At 36.7% G+C, this 19,735-nt stretch overlaps 1 protein-coding gene across 20 annotated transcripts in view; it reads left to right on the top strand.

The window, feature by feature from the left end:
- The window catches only part of DENND1A (DENN domain containing 1A), a 501,269-nt gene that overhangs the window by 126,868 nt on the left and 354,666 nt on the right, over positions 1 to 19,735 (top strand). For 8 of the 20 annotated variants that reach the window (XM_064579581.1, XM_045883119.3, XM_064579579.1 and 5 more), the window contains exon 3: positions 6,067 to 6,110. The exons of the other annotated variants lie outside the window; for them this stretch is intronic. In XM_064579581.1, the coding sequence (XP_064435651.1) occupies positions 6,067 to 6,110 (44 nt within the window). The remainder of the gene's footprint in view (positions 1 to 6,066; positions 6,111 to 19,735) is intronic. 20 annotated transcript variants of the gene reach the window in all.

Below are 19,735 nucleotides of genomic sequence, written 5' to 3'. Positions count from 1 at the left end.
TCTCCCATTCCCCCTGCTTGTGTTCCTGCTCTCGCTATATCTCTCTCTGTCAAATAAATAAATATCTTTAAAAAAATAAATAAAATAAAATTAGTGAGGACTAAGGTTCTTATGTCTTAGGGTCTTCATGTTTTAGGGCAAAAAGTTAATACCTGGAATAATTTTTAAGAAATTCCAGTTGTACATGGAAACCAAATGTTCATTTAAAGTACTTTGAAATGACTTTTTTTTTTTTTTAATTAGTGAAGTATACTCTTTTGTGATTTCAGGATAAAATCTGCATTGTGAAATGAGCAGTTTTTGTTTGAAGCAAGTAATTTTTAGTTTAAAAACATTTTTAAAGGAAGACAACATAAATTATTCTGTTTCATTGTTAAGGAAAAGGAAATCGTGTTGATGGGTTTTTTTTTCCTATGTAAAACATTTGAAACATTCCTTTCAAAAATATATTTTTAATTAAATTTTAACTATCATAAATGGAACAGTTTACTAGGATAATTGTATTTAGTTAAAATGCTAAACTAGTGATTCAGGTATTTTATAATATAATGTGAGTGAAGCTGACTCTTTATAGCAACAATGAGTTTAATAGGGAGTGTCCTTAAAGCTCTTTTTAGTGGAGTCCAGCTTGTAATCATAGTGTTAAGAAACTTTTTAATTTTACATTATACAAAAAAAAAAAACTTTTCTTCTTGAAGATGAAAAAAATCTTATTTCTGAGTGTGTTTGGGGAAGATTGAGCTTGCCCTCAAAATGTGTGACTTCTCAGACTACTTTCTGAGCATATACATTTTCAGTGTATAAAGTTTGAACATTTCATTAGGGAAAGAGCAGTGTAATGGACTATCCCCTGCTTGCAGCATATTCCCATCTTCTCATCTGGAAAGTTGAATCTGATTACAGCTTGGATTAACATTTATGGTTGTGGGGGAGAGGAAGATAGTATCTTAAACTACATGAAATGGAACAATGAAGATTTTATCGTTTATGGCGAATTTTTAAGTCTTGCTTTTAAAGGGAAGCGTTCTTATAATTGTAAGCTTTAAATATGTTCAATATTTTGTTTCTTACTGAAATATCCTAGGGATAATGACTGGGTAAATTTTAGTGGGCATTAAATGTAATTTTTTCTGCCTTGATATACCTGCCATGTTAAAAGTGAAAGCAGTGTAGATTCCCGTGTTAGCAGCTACATTTGCTTGCAGTCTCTCTTAAATTTCCTAAAAGAGCTCCAGTTATGGACGATTGTAACATTTGGTTCGTGTGCAGTTGTCACACATTTCATAGAAAATGAAGTCAGTGTATTTTTCAATAATCAGTTAAAGCGTCATGCCTTGACCCTTCAAATGGAGTCATTGGTGCAACAGAGAAAAACAGGAAAATAATTTGGTAAGGGGTGTGTGTGTGTGTGTGTGTGTGTGTGTGTACACACATACTAGTTACTGATCTACAAATGAGCCCTCATACATAACCACAGTACTTTTATGAATTATTTTGCATTTCTGTTGTAAAAGATCTGTCTGCCACGTTTTCTAGGAACTTTAAGCCTAAGGCAGAACTCAAGGTTTTGGAGCCTGTGTAAAATAATTTATAGCACCATTCCAGCAAGTCTTGCCCAAACTCTAATTCTATTAATTAAACATCCTGTGGCAATCTGGTATATCTTAAAGATTTAAAGTATGTTACAGTAGAAGACTAGAAAACATGAACAATTGAGGTCAAAGAAAATTAACCTTTCTTAAAAAAAAAAAAATCAAGACATAGCTGTTCTGAGACTTTTCTTAATTTATTTATTTTTCCCCTGTGAGGACCTAGCCTCTTAAGCATGGTCACGTTACGCGCCTGTTAGCTTGTGCTATTGGGAGTCCTATGCAGTGAAATGTCTGTGTTAAGTATAGAAATGCTTCTTGTGGCCTCCAGTGGAAGTGGTTGGTGCACACATGTCTTTGTGGAGACCTCCTCTTGCATGGATGTGGTGCTGAAAGAAGGTAGTGGCCCATCACGTTGATTTGATGCGAAGCCTTATTCCAGAGCCTGCTGCCTCTTTTAGGCTTACGTGGTTAAGAGATATATGGACTCTACCATACCATACATGGTGTGGCAAGATAAGATATTTTATTTTATTTATTTATTTATTTATTTTTAAAGATTTTATTTATTTATTCATGAGAGACAGAGAGACAGACAGAGGCAGAGGGAGAAGCAGGCTCCCCGCGGAGCAGGGAGCCTGATGCGGTACTTGATCCCAGGACCCTGGGATCATGACCTGAGCCAAAGGCAGACGCTTAACCGACTGAGCCACCCAGGCGTCCCAAGATAAGATATTTTAAATACTAGGTTGAAAAGTATTTTCCTGGGAGATGATGAAATTGATTTTTAATTTTAAGAATCTACCACTTAAATCTGGAGAAAGTTGCTGAGAGAGAAGGAAAAGGAATGTTCTTAATTTTCTGTCATAGGGACAATTCTTCGAGAAAAAGCTTGACATATGCCCATGACTCTGTTCTTTCTGCCAATTGCCTAAGCAAATTGTTGCTTTTTTCCTTGGTAGTTCTCTGATCTGCAGATTTTTGTGTTGAAAGTTAGCTGTTTGGTGACACTGCATTTGGCGGTGAGGGTATGAATGTGAGAAGGTGTTTTGGAACATTAGCAGTTATAGTATTGGATGGTGGATAAAGAAATAGATATATAAATATTAGACTGATGCACACTTTTCCAGTGTATGTTATTTTCCATATAAAGATATAGAACATTTCATAAAATGTTCCCAGACCATTTAAAACTCAAAGAAATGCAGCTGATGCAATGAAATACATAGAGTACTTGTAAAAACATACAGACACGCAAGTGGATTGCTGCCAGACAGAAAATTTAAAGGCGGTTTGCTTAACTGCAGGGTGCTAGGTTTTGTACATGTGCCATGCTGAAACTGTTAGTAAGGCGGGTGTTGTGTTGCTTGAGAAAAGCAGATTGTATTTGGACCTTTTAAACTCAGATGTTTCCAATGTCGATATTTTGGTGACATTATGGCATTGTGATCGACTCAAAGTGAAAAAAGATGATTTCAACCCACTGTGCAAAATAGACATTTTAAGAAAACTCAAATTATTTTCAGTTTTTTGTTAGTTTTTACAAAATGGCTTTCATAGTTTTATAAACTATCAGATTGGATCTTTGAGCTAATTGAGTGGAACTTTTTAGGTTGGGCTTTTGTTTTTAAAAAGCATTCGCCCCCCCCCCCCCCCTTTTTTTTAAATATTGCTTTAGAGAGTATTAAGAACCCATAAAGTTTGCTTTTGTAAACCTCAGGGCCTTAAAGGAAATCACAAGCTTTATGCTTGGATCATAGTAAATAATAATCCATGTATTATCTTGGACCATGATTCTGTAAAAATCTGGGAATCTCACTCTGGGCTGAGTCTTAGGACAGTTGAAGGAATTTGGTTGATGGTGTTTGTTGTCCCTGCCGCTGAGGCAGTGTTTAGAATAGTATGATTTGCATGACTCTCATCTTGGCATTCTGTGGTCATCTTTACCTTCAGTATATTAAAATAAGTGGATTTTTTTTCATCCATGTTTCCTTTTTAAAATTCTGCTATATTGTATATATGCATAAAATACATTTTTAAAATAAGTTAGTTATTAATATAGTTTCTTATTAACATAGTTGACTAAAGATATAAAAACCTTCCTTCTCCCACCTATAAACAAGAAACTTTTTTAAATTGAAGAATATATCATAAATTTTGGTTTCTGACATCCATTCCCTCACAAAGTGGTGATTAAAAAAATTAGTCTTTGGTTTTATTCCATCTTGATTTCCATCAGTATTTGTGGTTCCTGAGAAGCACAAACTCTGCAAGAAGAGATGATATTAAAGATTTATATGTGAGTCATTTCTATATGAAGTTTTCTGGTTGAAGAGTAAGTGTTAACCACGTGACAGTTGGAAGAAAAAGAATAAGCCTTATTCTGTGGCTTTCCCAACTTCTGTTTTACTGTGTCCTCAGTGGCTTTCAAGTGCTTTTTTCTGTTTTTTTCAGTCTTGGGAGCATATTTTAAATCCTAAAATACCAGCTTTTTCTGCCCCAGGGTGATTTACCTATGTTTTAGGGATTATAACTGCTACCCTCTTACTTAGGCTCTCCCATCCCCCAACCCAACAGCAAGCACACTTTTAGAGGTGTGTTAGGCATCTGGTTGTCCCTTTGCATCCTGCTAATTCTTCCCTGTAGACCTAGTGCTTTTCATGCCACGCCGTTAGTGCCCTCTGGCCTCCTCTCTCAAGTGGACCAAGTCCTTGTGTGATTTCAGCCCTTCTGGCCAGAGAGAAGCAACAGTTTCTTCCTCTGGCACACTAGGGCAGCCCTGCATGGAGAGGACCACGCCAGCACTCTGCTGGTCACAATGTAGACATGGCCTTTGTCCCATCGAGTGTTTGCACATGAGGGTAAGGAAAGAAATTGATCCCCAGTTTTTAAGTCAACCAGAAGATCCCTTAAGAGCTGAAATGGTCTACAGATAGGTTCATCTCTTTTGGACCACCCATTTTTGGAAGCTCTGCTTTTTTGGTATGCCCTTTTGAATACTCCCGCTTTTGTTATTAGCCTTGGGTTTTGAAAAATAACATCCATTGACTTTAATGACTTGAAAACTGGTATTTCTAGGATTTAAATGTAGTATGTGAATAGGCCCTTAGTTTTTTCCCTTTTTGATTCCTCGCTGCAGAAAGATTAACTGCATTTTTGTGTTGTGATTTTGGAGGGTTTTAACTTTTATGTGGATTCACTCTCACAGAGAGTAAATTGATGTTTTAAAAGATAGCTAAGAAAACTGAATAGTATGTTTTGTGATCAGTGTGTGAGGGGACCCTCAAATACTGTGCTTTTCCATTGATACGTGATTTTTCAAATACATATTATTCTTTTTTTTTTTTTTAAAGATTTTATTTATTTGAGACAGAATGAGAGAGAGAGAGCACATGAGAGGGGGGAGGGTCAGAGGGAGAAGCAGGCTCCCCGCCAAGCAGGGAGCCCAATGCGGGACTCGATCCAGGGACTCGATCCAGGGACTCCAGGATCATGACCTGAGCCGAAGGCAGTCGCTTAACCAACTGAGCCACCCAGGCGCCCCAAATACATATTATTCTTGTCACTCCCCATAATGTGTCTCTGAGGAACCAAATCTCTTTCTCTTATTAGAAAAGAATGAGTGTTTTCCTAATCAATAGCAAATGGAGTGCTAATAGCATTTAATTAGTACAGTTCTGTATTGACTTACAGACGATGGCATTGGATTATCTTGCAATTATGATTGAAGAATCAAGTGACCCCTTTAGTAATTCCATTTTAAGCAGATGGTCATAAAAGGTGTTTTCACCTATGTATTTTTATAGTTGATGAGCAAGTCTAATTATGTTAGGTAGAACATAATATCTCATTTCATGATATTTTGTTTGTACTGACAAGCCAAAAGTGTATTGTTTGGTTCTGTTTTGAAGAAAACTTCATCCGGTTTTATCTGTATTTTCAGGAGTTCATAAGTATTTTGGTAAGGATACATTTTATTTTTAAAAGCAAAGAGTTTTGTATTTGTTCTTTGAAAGAATTCTTCTCCCACTCCCTGCCACCTGCCAGTCTGTGCATGCACACACACACACACACAATCTGAAACTGATGTTTAAGGTGGTTTATCAAGCACACATCTGTAACTGTGAAAAGGAGGCTTCTGATTAGAGGAAAAAAAGTCAAGCCAGGTTTAGGACTCATTTTCTCTGGAAAATACATTGAGGGCAATTTGCAGCAGGCAAGATTTTTGCATTAGGTAATAGTCTAAAGTTAACAGTAGCATCAGGTCTTCAAAATTTTTCTTTTTTATATTTCTGGAGGAGGGTAATGGGAGTGCCTTGCCGAGTCCTTCCTTGTGCTCATCAACATAGCAGCCTCAGCTGCCCCCCTTGGATCCCCTGCCAGGGCTGCTATCATCTTCTGATCAAATATTAATGTGTGATCCTCTGCTTGCTCACTAATCCAAAGCCAATTAATATTATCTGTCAATTATTTACAGATCCTGAGGTGCAGAGGCAATTCCCGGAGGACTACAGTGACCAGGTTCGGAATGCGTAATTAATTTTTTACATGACAAAATTTATTTCAGAGTTGTTCAACATATTATTACTGTTCTTTTTACTGAAGGAGATAAATGAATTTTTAGAGGGAAGAGAAATAGCAATTAGGAACCCAAGACAAAAAATAAAAACATATTGAGGTCGGATTGAAAATATTGTGCTAGATTTGGGGTGTTACCTTCAGGGGGAAAATCCACAGAAAGTAAGGAAGAAAATCTGTCATGAATTTTATTTTTTACTTTGAGGAATGCTGTAGTCTGCAGTTCATTAGGAAATCCTTTTTGGATTGCCTGGGAACTTTTTTTTTTTTTTTTTTTTTTTTTAATGCCATTTAAACAGTCAAAAACCAGTGTAACAAAAACGGGAGGAGGAGGGAAGTTTATAACATTTCCTGGAATTTGAAATAGATTATGAAATTGTGTGTTATGGTAGTACTCCAAGAAGAAGATACACATTCAGGAATGGTCTTCTGGGTGGGGTTCTAATGATGGTAGTGAAAGTTGAGGTTGGCTGGTTGGCTCTGCCATCTCGAATTTCCTGTATCCTGCAAGCATGGAATGGAGTGGAAGGGACTATTTTAATCACAAGGTAGTGCTGAAGTTCTGATGCTGCTCTATTCTTGAAAATTAGATCCAGGTTATACATTCTGGATTCCAGTGTGTATCTTAAGAAATATTAGGGATGGTTTATAGCTTTTCTGGGGGAATCTTACATTTTTAGTTCAAATATGCAATTTGCTATGCTTTTTTAAAGCAGTTTCAAGATAGAAGCATCCTTGATTACACTGAATAAAACAACTTTATAAAACCACCCATTGTATTTTGTCTGTTAAGAAAAAATGTCCTTGAATGGAATAGAACTATCCAGTACGATAGTAGTTACACCTTTGCAATGTGGCCTGTTGTATGAGGGCAAGGTATCTGAGACATCTTTATGAATACAGGGGACATAATGTGACCAGGAATATAACTGGATAATCAGTATAATGAGATGCTTTGTAATGAGATTTTATTGTACAAGAACCCAAGAGAACTGGTATGGTTTGCTTTGTGTGTGATCTCAAGACTTTTAAATGAGATTTAAAAAATACTAATCTTCTCTAACCCTTGCTTCGTCTTCCAACAGGAGAGTTAAATTTTTATCTTGCCTTAATTGCTGTGTGATTGAGCCCATTGGATTTAAACTACACAATCCAAAGATTATAGGACCTCTTTATTAATCATTTTTTTCTCATTAAACAGTGTCTAGAAGGTGGAAAATTTTAAAGTGTTGTTTTGAATAGACTTGAGGCCATAGCTCTTAAGAAAATCATTATTCTAAAGTTTTGTGGCTCAGTAAATAACCTTTGTGGTTCCAAGTTCTGAATTACCCAACAAGAGAGAATTTTGTAGGACAAAACTGAAAATAACATGGTTAACATCTGGATCTGTTCCTTTAAATGTAGTTTCTTACTACATTTGAAACTTTGATCAACATGATTTTTTTGTATGTGTGTAAATCATATGGGTAATAACCACATGGGTAATATGCTCATGACAAAATATTTAGGAAATATAAATAAATCAGAAATTTAAAAAAGAATGCAAAGAAAGAAAATACAAGTCATCTATAATTTTAATTATAGATATAGATATAGATATAACTCAGAGATAACCAATATGACAATTTGGTATTTATGTTATGTTAGTCACCATACATTACATCATTAGTTTTTGATGTAGTGATCCATGATTCATTGTTTGCGTATAACACCCAGTGCTCCATTCAATACGTGCCCTCCTTAATACCCATCACCGGGCTAAACCATCCCTCCCTCCTCTCCCCCCCTCCCCTAAATCCCTCAGTTTGTTTCTCAGAGTCCATAGTCTCTCATGGTTCGTCTCCCCTGGTATTTATCTTTTCATGTTTATTTTATGTGACTATGTTTGTGTTTGGGGGGGAATATATGTGTATATATACGGGTACTATACATACATATGTATATATAGTACGTGTATATATATAGAGAAATACAGACTATTATCCATTTTGATGTTGCAGTGGAACCCTTTTTACAGATTAAATATTATGTTACGAACTTCGTTCTCTTTACTTGGGTTAATGGATGATATTACAACTATTTCATATATTGAAGTTGGAATAATTTAAAATTACAGTAAGAACCTAAAAAATGACAGATTTTAGCTATTTTAAAGTGCTCACAGGATAGTTACTTGTTTTCTTTGTTTAGATCAGTGACATAATTTTAAAATTTGGAGTATGATACTCATGGGCTAGATGTAGACTTATGAGAGTCTTATTTAGCATCTCTTCCAACTTGGCAAAGATAGTTTCCCTTCTTTATCACATGTAGCTCAAGAATGATGGATGAATGAAAGATCTATTTGTTTTTGGAGAAGTTACCTCCAAATTCCCAGAAATTGATTTGACAGTTGATCTGTTGGTAAAGGGAGTGAGACCTACATATTTTTTATTTACCCTTTTACCATTTGGGTTCTGATCTTAGGTTTTTTTCCTCTTCTCAGCATTTGTTGGATTAAACCAAATTATCTTTCCCCTCGGTTGTACTATTTTAAGGAATTCTTAGAAATATTTCTATTACATACAAACCGTTAAGTTGAATATGCACTTAATCTAGACAACATTTCTAGTATTAAAACATTTATGATGTAACCCATAAGGAATATTTGAGAAAATTCACTACAAAGTATAGCGCTTGTTAAGACACACACACACACACACACACACACACACACACACACTCACACTCTCTCTCTCTCACTCACTCACTCCCCCCTCCAGTTTTCCTCCTCATTCGCCTAAACTGCCGTGCTTGTTTTTACATATAGTGTATTTCCCATGTACCAGCACACTTGATCAGAGACACTTGCTGCTGCTAGATGTTTTATTCTGTGTGTTCTTTGTACCTTACAGTAAAAGAATCTGTCACAAATTATTGTGGCTCACTGCTTTAGAAACTGAGAAAAAAGGGAGGTTAGACTGACATCTGTGACTGAATAATGATGACCAGCCTTTTGGCTCTCCTTGAGCCACAAAGCTAGCACTGCCTTTAGAGTGGAAAAAGAAGTAAGAAGAAAGGGGAGGGATGAAAGAGAGTTACAAATCTGTGGTCCCGGAGATGTATTACTGTTGGGCCAGTTGTCTGCGTGGTATGATAATCCATTTTGATCTTCTCTGTCTTAATTGTCTGCTAAAGACAAATGGGCAGTAAAAGTTCATCAGTTTCATCTTTTTGCTTCTCGTTTAGAAGCAGAATAAATGATCCATCACCACAGAAATAGCCTTTCTTTCTGACACGGAAGTAATGCAGGCCCAACACGTTTTATTAAAATGTTTTCCCCTCATTATTTCGCTCCTCTCAGCTCTGATAGATCTTACTGTTTCATAAAAAATGTAATCTGAAATGTAAATAAGGGTCTTGATTCAGAAGGAAGAAGTAATGAGCAGCCTGAGCCACATCTTAGGACTCTTGATTGTAATTACTGACAAAGTGATTTCTCTGTGCCCCATTTTTTTTCTTCCTTAAGTTGTCTGTGTCACCCTCAGACCGCAACGACATCTATGGTTTAAAACCATTAAATCACTGTAGCACTCAATATTTCATTTAAAATCTGGTAAGCCTGCTATCTTTAAACCTGCAAGTATAGGCTTTGTTAATTTCTAAAAGACATGCAATGCCTGTATTTTTGAAAATAGAGAAACAAGCCAAAAAGGCAAAAGCGCAAGGGCTTTTCAGAGTTCACATTATTTATTCATCTCCTTTTGTTTAATGCTTAGCTAGTTTAAATACTAAAACATCAACATTCATAGGGTGCTGACTTGAATCCTGCATTTAAAAAAAATCTAACAACTTACATAAGAAATTTTAAAAATGGTGTGTCCTTTAGGGTTAAGCATAATATAAAGTAGTCTAAAAATTATTTTTTTGGGGGGTGGTGAAGATTCAAAATTACAGATACAATTTTTAAGTTACTTTGGTTTTGGTAGCTTAGCCAGGTTCTTTTCAATCTTTCACTACCAGTTTAGGGAATGAAGTTCTTAATAAAACCTGTACAATAGAAAATTTTTAAAAAAACAATCATAACAAGATTTTTTTTTCATTTCTGGAAATGCTTCTCAAAGATATCAGCATGTCAATCTAGCATTAAAAATAAAATACAGAACATGAATATCTTTTTCTGTTGGAAATAGCCTGTAGTTAATTAAGTAGATTTATAATTATTCTGTTTACTGTATTCATTCATAATTATGGAAGTAATTGGTAAAACTTTACTCATTGTGATTAGTGCAATTTTAATGAATACTAATTGAATTAAGGGAGAAAAGGATAGTTAAATTAACATGTTAGCAAATTATGGTCACCATTCTCATCAAAATCCCATCTTTGGTTTCAAAACATTATATGATTTTTCAGATTAAAAAGAGCCTTTAGTAACATGTACTGTGGGATAATTTGGAGTAAAGCTATGGTAACCTATCAGAGAGAAGATTTCCATAAATAGCCTTGTAATATGTCAAGTATAATAGGCATTACACATACCATTTTAAAACATATTAGTTATAATACGATTACCTCTTGTACTAAAACATGTAGAATTAATAATTTGTTCTCACAATTGCACTTTTTATAGCCTGTTTGTTCCAAGAGTGGTGCTTAGGGGTGAATGTACTCGAAGTTGCTTCTCCAGTGCGCTCATGTATATTTTGGTGAAATATAGCCAGTGTCTTAGAGCTCTTTGAATAGAAGTCTGAGCACATGTACTTACCCTATATATATAGTTTGCTGTTTAGAGTTGCAGGTAATTTTTCTTTCCACTGGCACTGAAACAGAGGTTATAATGAAACCAACAATCTTTATGCATTTATAGAAACTATAAAAATTTTATGGAAATCTTTATATAGAAACTAACAGTGTTGCTTGTACAAGCTCTATAAGCAATGTAGAAACATGGTACATTGGGAAAAATGAAAAGGTACCCTTTCTTTTATGGTTTTATATGGTCTGTGTGATTTTAAAATTTCACTATAGGCAGTTAAGCAAATTATAAAAACATACATCACCTATATACTAAAAAGGAACAAAAATACATTGCATAACTTAGGCTAATTGTGATGGAAATTGGCATTTGTGAGTTGCATGTAATTGCTTAAATATGGAGTTTTCATCTGTTCATACTTCAGGTATGCGCTAAAGAAAACATTTCCTAAGCTCACAATTATTCATAGTTTAACCTATGTAAATGGATTGGAAGATTCTGATTAGAAAGACAACAGAGATAATATTTAATCAAGACTGGCTGCTTGTGTGTTGCTGATTGCCTTGTTCTTTTGGTGAGCTCCTGTGTTTGAAAACTTTAACGTTATTTTCTTCTAAATCTCGATAAGTCAGAGACTAAACATTTCTCTTCAAAACTTGTTCATGCCCTGATTTATTGAAAGAAAACTATCTAATAAGAAAATTACAGGTAAAATCCACAGAATTTAGTCCTAAATTCTCTGTTACTGTGAAAGGAAATCTCACACTGACATTGTATAATATGGCATACATGTGTAATATTCACACAAAATTTAAAACAAATGATAAAACTTGATTTTTCTCATTGTTATTAGGCAGAGAATCATAAGCAGTAGTGTACCTAGTTTGTATAAAATGTGACATTGATTCCAGAAGGATTCCGCTAGTCTTTCTATAGTGACTTGTCTAAGCTGTAGAACCTTCAGGTTGGAATTGAGACTTTGGGTTTGTGGTCCTTTGGGCCTTGCGTTCACCAAGCTCACAGAGAATGGAATCAGACCTGGGTGCATCCCATTTCTCTTAGAAACTTTTGAGCTTTCTTTTTTTTTTTTTCCCCTCATTCTTCTCCAAAGTGTGGGTGCTGTCATGCTTCCAATCTGCTCATACAAACTGCTCAGATTTGATCCACTTTAAATGGTGAGGTCACGTTTGGTCCTGGAAACTTTGACACCATATATGTGGAACAGAATTTATCGATTTATTTGAATCTGATTGAGAGGATTTACTTATAAAAGGGTCAAGTGGATCACACTTTGAAATGGCTCTACAACCTGACCTTAAGAAGACTAACTTATAAGTGGCTGCATTTTCTGATTTTTTTTCCCCCTCTGTGTCTATTTTGGGTGGCAGAAACTGTCTGGGAGAGTAGATTTGATTTTATGCATTAATTGAATGAGTGTAATGTACACTGATAAGTGTGGTGTCTGCAGAACATGAGCCAGGCACCCTACTAGGTAAAGAAGAGGAGAGAAGAAGTAGATTCTACCCTTCCCCTGAAGGACCTTACTGCCTAGTAGGCTACAAGGGTAATACACGTTCAGGTCATTTTGTTGGTTTGTAGAACAGTGGCATGACCAGAAATTGGGGATGTCTCTAAAAACTAAGACCTTTGGGTAGTGATACCACCAGGTAATCACATTCCTACAATTTCTTGTCCTTGGTTATGAAGCTGCAGAAGGTCGTAGAGTTAACAAGAGTGGTACAGAGAAACCCAAGTGGGAAAGTCTTGAAGCTGCCCTTAAAGAAGATCATCTTTTAAGTTTGTTTTAGATGTGCTTTTTCTAAGAGTCACTGTTGCCTTTTGGATTTTTCACCTCTTGCTCAAAAAGGTCAGTTTCCATATTTCTTAGTTACTTGGCAGTCTGGGATTGTAGATAGAAACATAATTTTCTCATCCACAGATAAAAACTCTCAATCTCTTCAGACCCTAGGAGCTGATTGTTTAGCATAATAGCACCAAAGCACCCTGCTGATGCAGCTTTCTTTAAGAAGTGCATCAGTATCCACAAATGCCATAAAATATAGCCATTTTGATGGACTACATTACAGATTTTGAAAAGATTCATTGATAGAATGCAGATGTATAAATGCATCCCAGATTAAACATCTGCTTCCTTGTATATGTTTAAAAGTGTCCTGTTCTTGATGATTGGCTTGGTTTTAATGTTTTTTCAAGTATAGGTTCATGGATGGTTAAACAGTAATCCTAAAAAATCTGTCACGTGTTGCTTCTTATTTCTCCCTGTGTTGTTACAAGTCAAATTTATCACCTTGGACAAATGTCAAAATTCATGCTTTTTAAAGTGCTGAAGAAAAACCACCTTGTATGTAAGGCTGCTCTTCTACCATATCTATATCATGAATCTCCTCCTCCCCCCGCCCCCATTTCCAGAAAAGGGTGAATTTAAGAATGGGGTAGGGTTGGACTGGCTTCTTAATGAAAACTATATTTCAAAACCTTAAACATTTAGCTAAACTCAGTTGAAAAATTGATACATTTTCTGACTTAAGTCTTTTCTTTTAAGTTGAAGATTTCTTCCCAATTTGGTCACTCCCCAGCTGTTACAGTTATATAGAAGGAACTCATTAAAAAGACAAATTCTTTTTGAGCTATTCTTTCTGAAAGCACGCCAAGCTATGCAGCTATGTTGTACTACTACTTACTTGAGTCTAACGCTAGGAAATGGTAATTATGCAATCCTTACTTACACATTCTTATTAGAAGTGTTCTCCTGGTTTTATTTTGGCTCCAAAACTCCACTAGACTTTAGACATCTGTGAATACTTTTGGATGGTCTTGTTTCTTGTGAGTTACTCAGTGGTTATAACTAAGTGGACTGTGGCTGTTTTTGAGCACCATAATCTGAGTCTTTAACTTTAGTCTCATGTAACCAGTGTCTGTTCATCGGGCAAGTCTGTAGTCATTAAGTCTTGTTCATTATCCCTCCTAGGTTGCTCCCCAGTCTGCTCTTTCCCTCTGCATTCAACTCTTAGCTTCTCTACTGTGGACTCTTCCTAATGGCCTACAACCCAATGACTTTTTAAACACTTTCCCTCTATAAGATGGCCAGAGATAGCTTTCTAAAACCTGTTTCAAATCACACCATTTCTCTTTAGTCAAAACTCTTGCTGGTTCCCTGGTGCCTTCAGGATTGACTCCAAATTTCTTAAAAGTTGGATTTCAGGCCCTTCGCAGTCTGACCTTGACTCAACCTCCAGCCTGGTTTCCTACCATTTTTCACTTTATAAGCAGACATAGAACACCTCACCATTTCCCAGCATGGTTTGCTTTCTCCCACCTTTGTTTTTGCCCAAGCTGTTTTTATGGTTGAGATCCTTCCTCAAGCTTCCTCCTGTTCCCCAGGTATACTTCTGTTCAGCATTAATTGCCCTACTTATATCACTTCCTCTGTGAAACAGGTCCTGACTAAATTAGTCACTCTATCTCAGCACTTGGAGAGCACTTGGAACATTACCTCCTTACATTGTATTATTTGTCTGTCCGTCTGAACTCTTCAGGTATAGGAATGACTATAGTCAGTTAAGTTAGAAGCTGTTCTCAGCAGCGAGGATAAATTACGGGCCAGTGAATAATTGTGAATATGAAGTACGTAATACACAGACATAATTGCTAAGGAGCTCAGATTCCAGAGAGCAGAGTACAGAGGCATGAATGACAGTGGTGATGAAGAGCATGGACTTTGGAGCCAGACTGCTTGGGTTTGAATCCCAACTCTGTCATTTACTGGACTACGTCTTTGGGATTTCATTTCCACATCTGTAAATTCTAGAGATGATCATAGGAAAGACCTCCTAGGGCCTTTGTGGGGGTTAAGTGATGTGAAATGTGTAAGAGTGCTCAGAATTATACCTGGCATCTAATAACCAATAATTATATAGTGCGTCCCCTGTCTAGGGACAGATTTAAAGTAGGAGAGTAACCCGGGTTGGGTGCTTTTGTTTTGTTGGGTATTAGGGTTATGTGTGATAACCTTTGCCTCCAGAATTTGGCAGATCCTAAGAATTCTGGAAAACCTTTCCTTTCTAAGCCCATGCCGTTCCAGAGCAAAATTTAGAGAAGTCACAAAAGGAAGAGAGAGTACTTTGTCAAGTAAAGATGAAGAGATGTAATCAGAAACAATTCCTGAGTATGTTCGAAAATGTACTGAAAATATGGAAACTCTTTAAATGGTGATGAAGGGGTTTCAAATAACTAATTATTTTTAATTTATTTCAGTTGTAAAATCTGTATATTGAGACTTTGCATGTTCAAAACCTCGGAAATTTAGTAATGTGTCCCACGGTCCTTGTAAATTAGCCCTTTTGGTCACGTATAGTGCTTTATACTCTTGTGTTAGCTTTTGTTTTTTTAAATACTTATATGCAGTAGAGTTAAGAGTCCTGTGGCTACCGTAATTGCAAACTGTCTAACTTTGGTCAGTTTCAGATTTCAAATGTGAAATAGGATGAAACCCAGACTGTGGACTAGTCTGTATTGTGTGTACATGTGTATATAGCAGGGTAGAAATGAAAAGGTATTTATAAATTAAGATGGTCTTTTAAAGAACGTTGAGCTTAACAAAGTTCATTTACTTATATATCAACCTTGTGAAATATGTGATATATTGTTTTATGTTGCTTTTATTCCTGGAATATTCTTATCCAGCAGTTTGTCTAGTAAATATTCATCTCTCAAAAGTCAGGTCACATGTCACCACCTCTGAGGGGTCTTTCACATCCCCTCGGTAGCACTCATCGTACCTTCCTTTTTCCTTGACCATTCTTCTGTCAGAAAACTGAAAACACTTTATTGCATGTAGTTTTTTATGTATCCTTTCCCTCCCCCAGGCAGGAGGTCAGGGATTCTTGCTTGCTTCGTGTCCATATCTCTAGCACCTGGTACTATATATGGATATTAGTAGGCCAAATATTTGATATGTAATAATCAATGATTATTTGAATAGCATTCACACTGTGATCTCTGGGCTCAGAATTTGAATGAGGTAGGACAAACCAAGACATACATTTATTAAATCCTATCTTACCTAGCAGAGGCTTTTAAGATTCTTGCATTTGAATGTATTTCAAACATGATGCCTCTTTAGTAACATCTGATTTTAGAAGTGTAAACTGTAAATTGTTGAGAACATTATTTTTATCAGAGAACTCTTCCAACCTTCCAGATACTTATCATTTCTAGAGATCTAAACTGCTGGTAAATTGAGAAGTATTTCTGATTTTCTAAAATATATGTTATAATAAACAAATTTAATGGCAGCTAAAATCTTTGCATTATTTATGTCTCACTTATTTCTTAACAATTATCATCCCTCCTACAAATTTTAAGTGTTTTCTTTCTTCTTCTTCTTCTTCTTCTTCTTCTTCTTCTTCTTCTTTCTTCTTTCTTCTTTCTTCTTCTTCTTTCTTCTTCTTCTTTCTTCTTCTTCTTCTTTCTTCTTCTTCTTTCTTCTTCTTCTTCTTCTATGTTTGGCCTAAAGAAAAGTAGAAAATAAGTATCCCCATGTTATAGAAGATCTGGCTTTGGAAAAGTCCCTTTGGGCAAAGGCTTTACTTTTTCAGCCTCATTTTTTTTTTCATCTTTAAAACAGGAAGTAATACTAATTTTGTAGAACTGGCAGGAGAAGTGGGCGTGATGTATACACAATACCCGAATTAGTCAAGTTCAGTAAATGTTTTCTGATGTAGCATGAGGAAAATGAAGCAAAGAAAAGATTTTGCTGTTTCCATGTAATTCATGATGTGTCTGGTATTGCATTAAGTACTAGAATGTAGATGAGTCTTTAATGTGGATAAAGAGCCTGGAGTCAAGTGATAAAAACTTTCCTAACATCACTCCCCAATTTCCCATCACAAGGCAGATAGAACAGTATTTGTTCTTTCAGTACCCTCCAGATAAGCCATGGTTTTCCCTCTGAGATTCTGAGGACCATAGCATCCAATCTAGGACACTTTGAAGAGTGAAACGGGCACCATGATTACACAGAAACAATGAGCAAACCAGGGTGCCTGGGCAAGCTGGCACATGAGGCTCCCCTAACCTAAGACCCTGTGACAACACAAACCTTGCACTCCACTGCTGCAGTTGGAAAGTGAGGTGGGAGAGAGGCAGTAGCTTCATTCAGCATGGAGGGTGACCACTGCAAAGTTGAGGCTATATGAGTGTTTGTAACTGTGGAGACAGAATCCTAATCAAGTAGGAACCAAGAATGAGACTCTCTCATTTGTAGTCAACAAAGCAGCAGTCTGAGGATTGTGGGAAGAGCTTAAGCTCCAGGGATAGATGAACTTGGGTTTGAATGTTAGCTTTTCCATTCACTGTCTTCTTCCAGTTAAGCAAGTTACTTCACTGCTTTACCTGAAACTAATTTTACTCCACTTTTAAGGTTCAGTTCACGCATAAGAGGTTGATAATCTTTATAATACATAAGATTACTGGCAGGATCGTTGAGCATATGTAAAACTTCTAGCACAGAACATGGCACGTATTAGCTGCTTTGTCAGTCTCCTTCTGCTTGTCACTTTACCCCCTCCAGAGAGCAGATGACCATTGGTATATGAGGAACATAATGAAGCCTGAATCAGAAGAAGCTTATGTAGGTAATTAGATACTTTAAATTATATACATAATTCTTATGTTTATTAGGCATAAATAGTAAATTTTTGACAGAAGTGGCTGATACCACACTTAAACAGACTTTAATAGTTTCTTCCATTCCTTTCATTTTCTATATCAAGAATAAATATTGGAGCACCTGGCTGGCTCAGTTGGTAGAGATGTGACTCTTGGTTGTGAGTTCAAGCCCCACACTGGGCATGGAGCCTACTTAAAAAAGAAAAAAAAAGAATAAATGCTGTTTCTCTGATAAATTCAGGTCTCCTTTGGCCCATGTGGTCTCACTGTTTCCTATGAAGATTAAACAAAACCAGTAGACTCTTAGCACGGTGCTTGGCAATAGTAAGTGCTCAGTTAGTGCTATTTTTTTTGCTTCTAAATCTCCAGATTATCATCCAGCCATTTTTCAGCACCATTATTGACTGGATGTTTCCTCTGTGCTGGGTACTCTACTAGACACTGGCAGTGGATATAATCCCCACCATTCTTAACTCAGTCAAGTGTGAAAGATAGATCTGTAAATAAATATATTCCATCCATTTTTCACATTTTAACATCTCTGAAATTGGGATGCATCTTACAGTTGATGATATATTTGTAGCATTTTTTTCGCCTAGTAGTACTGAAAAATAATAGTCTTATAACCAGTGCCTTCTTAAATGCAATGATACATAACAGATTACTGCAGTAAAATGTCATGCTTTCTTTGTATACAGGAAAATGGACTTTGGGATCTCAGAAGAAATACCAGATTATTAGGAGTATATTCTGAAGAGAGATTTAAGCCGATTCTGTTCAAATTAGTTACACTTCCTTTGTTGTTCTCTTCAACCATAATCCCTTTCCATGCTGTTGGGTTATTACTGAGGCTCCTGTATGAGGTTCCTCTTCCTTCTCCAAGGAATCGGAGGCCTGACAGGTACCCAGTTGTGTGTCTTTACCCTCCTGTGGATCCTGAGATTATGGTCAGTTTAATGCTAGGAATGATAGCAGGATTGGCGTGGGAGCTTAGGTGAAGAGCTCACTGAGAATAGCCTCTGAACCCTTTGCAATCTGGAAGACTTGGGGTTTATGGCAAAGTTAGAAAGTGATGTAAAGGACTCAAACCCTGCTAGTGATTTCAGTGTGCTAGAATAAAGCCCGGGCTCCTTAACAAATAAGGCCTGTCATGATTTGGCCCCTGCCACCCTATCCAACCTGATCTTTTTTTTTTTTTTTTTTTAAGATTTTTAAAAAGTTTATTTGACAGAGTGAGCGAGAGAGCATAAGCAGGGGGAGCAGCAGAGGGGGAGGGAGAAGCAGGCTCCCTGCTGAGTAGGGAGCCTGATGCCTGACTCGATCCTAGGACCCTGGGATCATGACCTGAGCCAAAGGCAGACGCTTAACCAACTGAGCCACCCAGGCGCCCCCCAACCTCCTCCTCTTGCACTCCTCTGCTTCAGTATGCCAGGCTGATTTCAGTTCTTTGAATGTGCCAAAGGTTTTTGTTCAGTGGCTCTTGCTCATGCTCTTACTTTTTTTTGGCCTTTCTCTCCCTATTCCTCTTCCAATCTTTGACTGGTGAACCTTTACTCATTCTCAAAGACTGAGCTCAACATGCCACTTCTTGAGATGTCTCTCGTGACCCTCCCATCTAATTTCAGGCCCCCATCATTCTGTCAGAGCACTCTCTTCTTTCACAGCTCCTATGACAGTCAAATTCTACATTCATGTATTCATTTGTAAAGCATCTGTCTTCCTAACTAGATCGGAAGAAGCTCCATGCAGACAGGGCCTGTAGCACATTGGTTCTAAAATGTTATCTTGCTTAGGGAAATATATCCATTTCCTTTTCTAAGATGACTGAAATACGCTTCATTCCAGGGGCTCCCTTCTGTCCACTTTCTTATTTATTAACTTTTGGGAAGCTTTTAAGCAATCAGGAGGTTTTCTTGACAGTTATTTTAAAATTCAACAACCAATTGGCAGATACTTGAATCTAAGTCCCACAAATTGATCGTCTCTCCCCCAGCAAGTAATAGTGGTTGTCTGAGCTCCTTTCTTGTTTTGATGGGGTGAAAGAGTTTAACGAGCAACAGTGTTCCAGGAACCTAGATGATGCATCTGGATTTTCAACACGCTAAGCTTGAAGTACTTAGGGGACACGAGGCAAAAATGT

This window comes from Mirounga angustirostris, unplaced genomic scaffold, assembly GCF_029215605.1.
Source record: "Mirounga angustirostris isolate CCGP_5_RB_7025 unplaced genomic scaffold, mMirAng1.0.hap1 SCAF_15, whole genome shotgun sequence".
NCBI lineage: Eukaryota > Metazoa > Chordata > Mammalia > Carnivora > Phocidae > Mirounga > Mirounga angustirostris.
This window is presented reverse-complemented; position numbering and strand designations above follow the sequence as displayed.